Below are 11,589 nucleotides of genomic sequence, written 5' to 3'. Positions count from 1 at the left end.
CCTAGGATGTAAGCTCCTTGAGGGCAGAGATTTTTTTGTCTTTATATCCCCCAGTACCTAGCCCAGTGCTATATGTTGTTTCAGTCATGTCCTACTCTTTGTGACCCCATTTGGTGTTTTCCTGGCAAAGACACTAGAGTAGTTTACTATTTTCCTTCTCCAGATCATTTGACAGATGAGGAAACTGAGGCAAGCAGGGTTAAGTGATTTGCCCAGGGCCACACAGCTAGTAAGTGGAAAAACTGGAACTCGGGTCTTCCTGTCTCCAGATCTGGCTATCCGCTGTGTCACATAACTGCCCCCAGTGCTATAGAGTGTAGCTTAATATATTATGTATTATATATATGGTTTAATAAATGCTTGTGGTATTGAATCTAAATTTATTATTTAATGTAATTTTCCTGAGGCAGATTGCAGCAGATGTAATCTCTTTTGACTGCCTCATCAGATCATAGATTCAGAAGTGGGAGAAACTAAGACCAAAAAGCCTTGTCCAGCATCACACAGCTAGCACATGTCTCAGGTGGGATTTTGACTTAAGCCTTCATGACTTCACATCTAGCAGTCTCTCCACTGCTCCATTCTGTCTCTTACAGTATCCACCTTGAAACTAACGATGAGAGACAGCTGGTCAGGGTTAAAGCCTACCACCAAAGGACAGCTTTATTTCTACAACTAATCAGCCTCTATGGGACCAAACTGGTGCCTCCAGCCTCCCTGAGAACATGCCATAGATCCATTTCATCTGACCTGCCAATTGGCTTGCATGTGTCTCTCAATGCGTCTTAAATGATCTCAGTTGGTTACAGACTAGAGGGGGTGTGGCCAGCGTAGCCCTTTCTCCCCAGGCTTATTTGCCAACACAGTGTAGATGAATCTAAATGTGGCCAGTATTAAACACAATGCCCAGCACGTGATAATAATGTTGATAAATATTTGTTAACTAAGTCATCAATGTCATTACCTGTTGCACTCTTCCACTAGGGCTTCCCTCTCCTCCTTGCTAGGGTTCTTTTGCCGGTCGTAGGCCTGGTACAAGATTTGCTGGGATGCGGGCCCCCATTTGAAGCGGTTCCGGCGCATCTTTTTGTTGGCAGGCTCAGAGCAGGCATCGTCCGGCTGCCCAGACCCCTGGTTCTGCTGGCTGAACTCTGGAAAGAGAAACAGCAGCTGATCCTGACTGCTTTTGTCTGTCATATTTCCAGAACTTTGGACTGTCTGGTTGAATTCTGAAAAGAGAAAGGAGTAGATTTGATAGAGTCTGTAGCCTCCATCCAGATGACAGACAGACAAATAAACATCTACATTCCCTTCTCCTCGTTTACCACTCCAGCACTGATCTACTATATCTGTGTGACCTGGGGCAAATAATCTTACCTCTCTAGGCCTCAGTTTTCTCATCCATAAAATGAAGGGATGCGACTAGTTGGCCCCTATGATACCTTTGAGATGTAAACCTATTATTGTATCAGCCAATATTGTTTCTTTTTTTTTCTTTTTCAAGTAGTTGCAACCCCAAGAGTCATTGTTTTCAGAGACCATTTGTTTTTATTTGACCCTCAGACATGAAGCAATACTCTAAAACCAAAGACTGCTTTCTCTTGTTTTGTTTATTCTAGCATGTCACAGAAAGAATTCTTGGCTTGGGTTGGACTATGGTTTATGAAGCCCTGGCAGCAAATCTCTTTAAGTCAAAACTTTGGGGCAAATTGCTTTTAAATATCATTTTGAGTCACAGTCTTTAAATGAAACATTTTCAGGGAATCTGAATACTTGGACTCCGATACCTCCAGTTGTTTGTATGTTAGATGTTCATATTTTTCAAATAAATTATTTAACCCCTATCTATAACCACCATGGATGGGACCCTTATTATATACATGAGCACACACACTAACATCCATCCCAGAATTCTATAGCACAGAAATGCCAGGAGAAGGAGAAGCTTTATAAGCTAACTCACTTAATCCCTAATGAGATTAATTTATGATAGAAGTAGATTAATAACAGTAAAGACTTTCTGTAGCATTCAAGAGTTTTCCTCCCTTCCAACAATCCAGTGAGATAGGAAATGTAAGCACTATGATTAACCTTATTGTGTAAATGGGGAAACTGAGGTTCAGAAAGAAGTGATTTGTTTAGGGCTCACAGAGCTGGTATATAACTGGTCCCTCAATTTCTCCATCAAATGGGTTCAGTAGAAACCTAAAGAATATTTTGATAGTTTTAGCCATATTTTGGAATGTGGTCAGAACCCAAGTGAGGTGAAGAACAGTGGCAGAAATAGCAGTGTCTTGAACTTCTATTGTGTTTTGTACTTTTCAAATAATTGTCTAGTCTATTATCATATGTGGTCTTCACAGTAGCCCTGAATAGTAATAATTCATGTGTGTTTTTCCTGAGTCTACAGAGTGCTTTCTAGAGTCCCACAGCTTAATAGCAGCTCATTTTTTGCTGTTTCTCCTACTCTCTGTGCTAAGTCAAGCACTCAGAATGAGAACAATCAGCATTTATAGGTTGCTTGAAAATACTTTATATCATCTTACTGAAGCCTCATCACAGTTCTTCCAGGTAAGTATTACAGGTGTCATTAGCATCTCCGTCTTATAGATGAGAATACTGAGGTGCAGAGTGGCTAAGCAATTTGTCCCCCTTGGTCATAAAGCTAGCAATTGTCAGAGCTGGGATTTGAACTCGGGTATTCCCAAGTCCATGTCTAGGGCTTTATTCTTATGCCACATTGCCTTTCATGGAGGATCACTGAATAATAGCTCGAGTTGAAACTGATATTCCCAAGGACCTAGAGGGTTGGGGTATTTGATTCAAATAGACAATGTGTAAAAGAAAACTCAAATTTGACTTAGTCTCAAAACCAAACAATTCTCAAGAATAGAAGAGACAGAGTGATACAAAGGAAAGATCACTGGCTTTAGAATTGGAGAAGTTGAGTTCAAATCTCACCTCTGACACCTACTACTTATGTGACCTTGGGAAAGTCATTTAATTTTACTGCCCTCAGTTTTCTCATCTGTAAATTACTCAATGGCCACTAATCTGAATCTACAATCATATGAACTATAAATAGCAACCCCAGGTGAAACCATTGCTTTGCATCTTGTGCTCAGAGGAGAGGTGCCTCTCAACTTATGGATTGTTCCTTACAGAAATAGGACATCTTTGATGTATGCACAGCCCTGGATCAGACTACAGAGGTACAGTAATAGCCATGCCTTAACAACTTCAAAGCCTCCCCAGACTTTTCCTGTTTGAGAGAATTCAGCCTCCCCCACCAACCTCACTACTCATACTCCCCTCCACTTGGCTTTCTTTCTAATTTCAGGTTGATTGGGGGAGGTGAAAAAACTGTCCATAAAAATGGATTTGCAGAAGTCGGCTTCTGTTTCATTCCTAATGGGACCCAGAAGAGTCAGTCCTGGTGATTGTTGTTCTAAAGTCCTTTCATGAGAGCAGTCAAGACTGATGGATGGCTCCTTTTCTTTTCTATAGTTCTATAAGGAAATGTTCTCTGTCTCTCTTTCTCTTTCTGCCTCACTGTCTCTCTTTGTCTGTTTGATTCTGTCTTTTTCTGTCTCTGTTTCTATCTCTGTCTCTGTTTCTGTCTCTGTCTTTTTCTGTCTCTGTCCCTCTGTGTGTCTCTGTCTCTGTCTCTGTCTCTCTCTCTCTCACACACACACACACATACACACTCACATCCTTCTGTACTCTACCTCTCTTCTCCCTCTTTCCTCCTGCTCCCTCCCCTTTGCCTCCTTTCTTCTCCTTCCTTTTAATGCCTAAATATTTTAAAGCTAAACCTTTAAAAGGGGGCGGAGGGGTGCAAAGCCCTATTCCTCACTCTAAAATAAAGGTCCTAGAGCTGGAAAGGACCCCAACTACTTCAACCCACTCATTTTACAGAAGAAGAGATTAGAATTCAGATGAAGCAACTTGGCCAAAGTTCTGCAGGTAGTAAGGAAGAAGTGAGAATTTCAACCCAGATCCTGTTGACTTCAAATACAACTTTTTTTTCTGTTACACAGAGGAAGCAACATTCTTAACCCCCACAGGATCTCTTGAATTCATATAGTAAAAGAAGTGGGAGTATAAACATCTTAATTTTTTGAAGAGTTTCATTTCCCAGCCTTTGGAGGATTAACGAATATGGTGAATATTTTTTTATATGGTGAATAGAGCACTGGCCCTGGAGTCAGGAGGACCTGAGTTCAAATCTGTCCTCAGACATTTGATACTTACTAGCTGTGTGACCCTGGGCAAGTCACTTAACCCCAATTGCCTTGTCTAACCCCCTCCAAAACAAACAAACCAAAAAAAAAAAACCCAAGTAGTTGTATTTGTCTGAAAAAGGAGAATCAGTTGGCCAGAGATCCTCAAAGGAAGGTATTGGGAAAAGAAGCATTGTATATATACATACACACATATATACACAATATATGCATATGTATATACATATATCTGCACATATATGTGTGTAAAATACATACACACATGTACCTGTGTCCATGTGTGTGGCATCCATGAACTATTTTTTAAGCTAGGAAAAGAACCAGACCAAAATAATTGAAGTACAAAAGGAAAAAAATGTTTTCTTAAAGTAAAACAATTTGTCCTTCATGGTCATATTACTCATCTGTAACTGAGTGATTTTCATGCTCTCCAAACTTAAAAAAAAGTTGAGAAAAACCTTCTTAGTGCCCAGATTGAACAGGAACAGTCTTGGGGGGGGAGAGGAGTCTGGACTTAGGGGGTTGGGGGAAGTTGGGATCAACCAACAGCAATTAACAACAGACTTCACCAAGTCCTCTACTGCTGCCCACTGGTCCATCTTGCTATTAAAACTTGGATAGAAGAAGGATCACCAAGGAAGCATTTGCAGATCTGTCCTAATTGAAATTCCACTGATTCTGTTGGTGAACATCTATCTACTCAACCCTCAGTGTCATCTTTGGGAAATGGAGATTTCAATATTGGACTGTTCCCTCTCCCTAAATGCTAAAACCTGCCAGACTTCCCCAAGGAGGGACACTGGGACCATAGCTAGTGACTTGTGGCATGGGAAGGGGCAGGGTGGGGAGGGAAGTCACCGATATATCTTGTGCTTTTTCCAAAAGGGAGCAGAGTGGGGAAATAACTTATCTCCCTTGGAAATTTGGATCAGGAATCTGATATTAGACTGAAGTGCTCAATCTAGGGTGAGATGGAAGAAGGAAGGTAGGGGATTTCCTCCTCAACCTACTTGGGAATTCAGTGTACATAGAAGAGACTAGAAACTAAAGCAGGTATTAAGGGTTAACCATTTAGCAAGTGAGCAACAAAAGGCTTGTTTCCATCTCTACAACCCAATTCCTGTTTGTCAGTTCTGTAGTGACACTGGAGATAATAATGCCTTCCCCTACCTGGCCCCTACTTTTCTCTTTAAAATTAATCAGTTGCTCTAGTAAGTGTCTTTAATGATGGGGAAATCAAGGCAGTGTACAGAGGTCAGTGACAGAGCAAAGGTACTTCAACAAGCCAGGTCTAGGATGAAAACACTTACGTCTCAAGATCTCTCTCTGCTTCCGGACATACCAGGTGTAGAGGGCGGCACGTTTCTGGGTCTTCATTGGGGTCCCCTTGTTGAGGTGCTGTGAGAGGTGTGACTGGTTCAGGCCTGTAACATCCACCACCTCCCTCTGGGGGATGTTATGCTGTTGCATATATCCCTTGATCATTTTGGCTGCCCTCCAGGGGTCCTCACTAAACAAAAAAAGCACACAATTAGGATGCTTGTTGTAGAAACCCAGGAAAAACACAGATGCAGGGTCATAGAATTTTCAAATTGGAAAGGGCTTGAGAGATCACCCTACCCAACTCCCTCATTTCACAAAGGAGGAAACTGAGTCCTAGAGAGATGAAATGTTTTCTCTAAAGTTACCCAGGAAGTGGTAGGGCTGGTATTCCTTTGATTCTAAATTCACAATTCTTAGAACTGACGTTCTCAATGCAACAAAAGAAATTCAAACCAAAACACAAAAGCCTAACTTCTTGTGGTTCCAGATTAACAATTCCAGCCCCCCCCCCCCACACACACACACACACACAATCTATTCCATCCTGGAAGAACCGGCAGCAGGGGAACAAAAGTGAAGTCCAAGCTCAGACTATCCAGAGGAAAAGAGATGAAGATAGTGCTTCTGAACTGGTGGCCACCTTACACTTCCTCTCTTTCAAGAAAGTTGGAAAGGAATGAGGAGACTTCTTGGGCATTTTTCCTGTCAGTCCTACAGAGATCTGTACCTGAAAACTGAGCAAAACTGATAGCTTTCCAATGGATTTCACTTATTCTTCCCCTGACTAGGTAGGAAACGAAAAACATAAAAAAAAAAAAAAAGATGCAAATATCATTATCTTTCGGTGGGGTTGATCCCAAGATGATAGAGGAATAGAAAGGAAGTGAATGTGAGCTTCTGTGGTCACCTAAGTCCGACCTGAACCTCGATTAAATTACTTCCTTTGGAGTGCCTTAGTTTCTGATCGGTAAAATAGGAATGGCTCATACCCATCTACCCCAGAGAGAGTTAGAAAAAAAGACATTGTTCCCCTTTTGTAGGCTTGTGAAATAGACTTTTAGAGTTTTGGAAAAGTATCAAGATAGTGACGCTAGGTCAACCTTTCCCCCTTTGAAGGTAACACAAAATGTTTTTTTAATATGAATTCTAGCTTTCCTGGGGGGGGGGGGGACAATGAAGGATAAGGAGGGATTTTACAATTATGAATAATACCTGAGAAATTTCAGCCTAGTCAAGGTTAAAAAAGAAAAGCTATTGTTTCTTCATATTCTGGCAAGATTTGTTGTGGGAGTAACTGAGAACACATTTTGCCCATTAGCTGCTATTTGGAGTCCTGAACATAATAATGCTTTTCAATTCTGTTAAATTAAATGGGGGAGGGGGGGGGATCCTGCGACGATGACAAGAACAAAAACCCAAACCCAAACCCAAACTCTTCAAAACTCGGGAAGAAAAACGCCCAGGCGACCTACTGCCTCCTTTGCAATAACCTTCAGATTCCATGTGTCCTTTAGGATTTTTTCCCCATTGTTTCCCCATGTTGTATCAGGTGGCTTGAAATTGACGAGGTTTTTATCTAAAACAAAAGGTTATGCTATAATGTGTGTGGGGGGGGAGGGAGTGGGCATCTCCTCTACTCGAATGTCAACATGCCTATTAAAAATCATCTAGGCATGTATGAATCCTTTAAAAATGATTTGGAACGATCATAAGGAGTCATGGTGTCACAACATAATAAGCAATTTCATTCTAAATTATGGAACTCATAGAAACATTTTCATTGTATATTTATGAATCAAATAAAAACGCCCTACTAAATAATTATGCTACCGTATTTTAAAAACATGTTCTCTGCTGCGATTCCTTTCGAAAAACCTTCGGTAAAAAATTAATGAGAGGGGGAGGGGGAGAAACGGTGTTGGATCTCGGAGTTTGGGGAGCTGTCGGGAAGAGGAATTGGGAGATTAGCCAAGGAGCCACTCACCGTCAATATTTATAAACTACCTCTAAATTAGACATTACTTTTCATCTGTGCTAAAGGCAAAATGAGAAAAGAAAAAAACCGTTTCAAACGCAGAAAGTTTCCCTGGAATCTCTCTTGAAATGAACGGTTGGTATTTTGGAAACTGGCATTTAAATAACAGAAATTGATCAGAAAATGTGCGGAGCCAAATGTTTACTCGATTTCCTTAGAGAGGGGAAAAAAATAAAACATTGGAGCGAGAGATAGGAAAAATAATTCTAAAAATTGAAAAGAGCATTCGGTTATCAACTTTTTTGTGTTAACAGGTTCTGGTGATTTGGGATTTAGTTCTTAGCCTGATTTTATTTTAACGTTTCAGAAACGCTGGGAAGTGAAGCAGTTGGGGCCACGATCAGCACAGCCTGCGCGTTCCTGCGAGGAATTCGTGGAATAAATGAATGGAACGAAAGTTCTCTGCCCAGAGCCCACAGTGAAGCAGCTTCAAAACACACACCAAGAAAGACAGTGGATCCCTACTCTATAAACAAAAACAAAAACAAAAAACCTACCTTAAATCTCTGGATAAGGTGGTGTAGTTAAAAATTGATCTCAGAGTTCAGGAGTTTCCCCAGGGGTAAAAAGAGCCTGCTGACCCAAATCTTTTTAAAATACTATTTTTTAAAAAAGAAAGGAAGAAAGGAAGGAAGGAAGGAAGGAAGGAAGGAAGGAAGGAAGGAAGGAAGGAAGGAAGGAAGGAAGGAAGGAAGGAGAAGGGGAAAAAGGGAAGAAATAAACCTTTCACGTGGCATTTACTCCCAATAAATATACGAGAAAAGCTCAGACCGAATTATATTAAGGCAGGTTCAAACTTCCTTATCTCTCCCCCCACCACCACCACCACCCACCCACCCCCGCCAGCCTTGAGCGGGGCTCCCTAAGCTTCGAGGTCCGGCGGGCTCACGAGAGTTTTCAAAACAATTCCCCATTAGCCCTCGCGTGTCAATTGACTGGCCTGGAAGAAATTCGCTGAGCCTTGGGTGTGAGAGGTTTTATTCTGGGGTCTTTTCTAAGGGAGGGAAACATGCTGTCCCAATACAGGCCGCCTGGATCCCAACCCTGACCTGAGCTCAGCACCACCCAAAAACCCTGGAGCCTCGGTCCCAGGAGAAAATTTGAAAGGAAGAAGGCGTCTTCCCCCGCCTTGCCCTTAAGTGAAAGGAAAGTCCGTTCGGGTTCTCTTGCAAATGGGGGCTCTGACCGGGTGTGAGCAATTCCAGGGAATGAGGCTCACGCGGTGGGGCAGCCCCTCAAATTTGTCCAGGGAAAAAGAATGCCTTTCTAAGGAGCTGTAGCCGATACACAGTTCGGGACCCAGGGAGCGAAGGAAAAGCCCGCCGCCTGTCCCGGGGAAGGCGCGGAGAACTTGGGCCTAACCCGTCACCTAGGGACTCAGGGACCCTAGGAGAAGGGGGAGGGGGGGGGAGAGGGAGGAAGGTACGCATTTCGTGCCCTGCCTGCGTCCAGAGTGGAGCTCTCATTGTCCGAGGGCTAAAAGGAAGGAGGCAACGTAAAGGTAAGAAGACCCGGTTTCGCGCCCTTACTGGAGCTTACAGAGCAACCCCCGGGTCACTTTAAGCTTCGCCCGCCTGCCTACGAGAATCGGGCCCAGTCTAGCATCTGCTAGCAGGTGAGCCCCTCCTCGGGGTGCTAAGTGGGCCCGAGGGAGGGGCCGGGTCCAGGTGCGCGCGACAATGGTCCCGCGTGTGTGTTTGTGTAGCAGCTGGGAGTGTGCCCCTGCCCGGCGTGTGTTTATTTCCTTCCCTCTTTTAAGCCCAGTTTACAACTTCACCAATGAATAACCCGCCTCTCTATTCAAGCCTAATCACAGCCCTTTGTGTATCTTTCTGTTGATGATTTATAGAAATAAATTAATAACACCCCAGCTCCACGTGCTGCCGTGTACGTTTCATCCCCGCTCCAACTAGAGCTGCGAGTGGGCCGGGCGGAGACGGGGGTACACACAGGCGGGACCCCTGGGGATTGCGAAGACGCCCGCTGAAACCCTCCCTAGGCTCTGAAGTGCAGAGGCACCCGGTGCCAGAGTTACAACTCCTATGGCCCTTGTACCAGCCCGGCCTCCGGCTGTCCTGGGAGTAGTCTAAGAGTCCCGGCCTCCGTCCACCAGCCTGGGGGACAGCGCCGGCCCTTACCACCCCGCCGGAGTCCCAGCACCCCCAGACAGCAGAGAGCCGCCCTGAGACGGAAATCACACTAGCAACCTGGAGGCCAGCCTAAGCTGCCCACCTTTCGCTCCCAAATTCTCAAATCCTAACCCGTGAAAATGAGTGAGCAACATCCACCTCCCCCACTCCATTTATTTGGGGGGGGGGGGGGGAGAGAATAAAAGGTCAAAACGGACCTAGGAATCCCTTGGAATATTATCCACAAGTGTGACACTAAATTGGGAATTGGGGGCAGCCTGAGGAAGAAGAGCTAGGGGTGCGGGAACCAATTTCAAATGCAAGTTCACATCCTACCCCTAGATAGCCAGCTTCCGTAGCCCTGGGCCGACCCAGTCTCCTAACCAGGCCCCAAGATCTACTAGCTTTATGAACTGAGTTGCTGTCGGGTGCTGGAGCTGGTCAGAATGGTCCGGCAGCTGTGGGCTGAGGGCCTGCCCAGACGGCCACAGTGGGGCGATTTAGCCCCCCTTGGGATAATTAGTAACCAGCTGTCAAAACCTCTCGGGTTTCCTGGGATGGCAGCTAGTAGATCCCGGACTGTGCGGACTGACTGCCGACTGCAGAAAACCTCCCCAAAGGAAGCCCCCGTGAATCTCCCCCCAAGTCTCCACACCCCAATCTGAGCGTTAAGGACGCGGATAACTGTAAAGTAAACTTGAGTTCTTGACTATTAACTCGGAGAAGAGCTGTAGATAACATTGGGGTGGATGCTGGGCCCTTTCGGCCCATGGATTCTGACAGGGGCACTAACAATCCCCTCGGGGAATCCCGGATCCCTCAGTGAGTTCTGGAGGGTCCAAACGCGCTGCTAAACCTAACCAAGCGGCAGGGGAATCTCAAAGTCTGTTCTGTCCCCCCACAGTTTTTGGCTCAGGGTCCGGGTGGGTCTTCCCTAGAATCCTGGCAAGAGCAGGGCCCAAGGCCGGTGGATTGTCCCAGGCTGCAGCGTGTATACCCGCTGCCAGTTCAGGGCTAGGTTCTCGGATTTGGGACCCTGAGCTGGAGTCAGACCTCCGCTCCACACAATCACTCACCTAGGGGTTGCTCCTTCCCATCTTCCCATGCCCCTGGGTAAAAACTAAAAGCACCCAAGTCTCTGCCACCCACTGGCTTTAAAAGGCCAAGTCTGTCTTTGCTACCTAGAATCAAGTTGTTCCAGGATGAGCCCCAAATAAAAGAGGACTGGTTGGGTCCCAGTTTGGGCTGGAAGGAGGGAACTAGTTTAGGTGAGTCTGGGGGTGGCCCAGCTTCTCTGTCTGGGACCCAGACACCCCTAGAGAGAGAGGGGGAGGGGAGAACCAACCTTGGAAGGCCGGGCTGCCCTGCCAAGGCGGCATAGAACAGGGGAGAAGAGCGAGGGCCAGGACTCACCCACTGGGAGCTCCCCATACCTGAGCATGCGGTCCACTTCGGCCCTCTGCTCCACAGCCTCTTCGGTGTTGAGGGCCTGTAACTCCTTGAGGATGGGAGGGGTGTCATAGTCGTCTCCGTCCTCTGACCCCTCGTCCCCTGACATGCGACCCTTGGAATGTCCATTGGTAAGGGTGTGAAAAACTGGCTTGGTGTCAGGCTCAGCCCCGGTCCCCGGGGAGAGCGGCAAAGTCTCCAGCTTCACCCCGAAAGTCGGGGCTGGCAGAAGTTCCTCTAAAGCCTGGGCCAGCACTTCCTTGGTGACCCCGGAGCTCAGCAGAGCGCTCAGGAGTTCTTGCTGGAGAGACGTGAGCTTGGACACCATTTTCCACAGACTGGACAAGAGGGGGGCTCGGGGTGGGTGGGGAGGGGTTGGTGTGAGAGAGGAGGGCGGAGGGGAGCTTCA

The 11,589-nt window shown here is 45.6% G+C and overlaps 1 protein-coding gene across 5 annotated transcripts in view; it reads right to left on the bottom strand.

Annotated features, from left to right (window-relative positions):
- The window catches only part of HNF1B (HNF1 homeobox B), a 79,757-nt gene extending 68,197 nt beyond the window's left edge, over window positions 1–11,560 (bottom strand). For 3 of the 5 annotated variants that reach the window (XM_069089968.1, XM_069089966.1, XM_069089967.1), the window contains exons 1-3: window positions 11,165–11,560; window positions 5,555–5,754; window positions 965–1,229 (exon numbers count right to left, since the gene is read on the bottom strand). In XM_069089968.1, coding sequence (XP_068946069.1) covers window positions 965–1,229; window positions 5,555–5,754; window positions 11,165–11,508 — 809 coding nt within the window. In that variant the 5' untranslated portion in view covers window positions 11,509–11,560. The remainder of the gene's footprint in view (window positions 1–964; window positions 1,230–5,554; window positions 5,755–11,164) is intronic. The other 2 variants (XM_069089969.1, XM_069089970.1) reach the window with 1 other exon arrangement.
- Window positions 11,561–11,589: the final 29 nt, after the last annotated feature.

Source organism: Petaurus breviceps, unplaced genomic scaffold (genome assembly GCF_028583685.1).
Source record: "Petaurus breviceps papuanus isolate PSGF00001 unplaced genomic scaffold, PetGlider_PUasm1.0 186, whole genome shotgun sequence".
Lineage (NCBI taxonomy): Eukaryota > Metazoa > Chordata > Mammalia > Diprotodontia > Petauridae > Petaurus > Petaurus breviceps.
The sequence above is the reverse complement of the archived record's forward strand: the minus strand, read 5'-3'. Positions and strand labels throughout refer to the sequence as shown.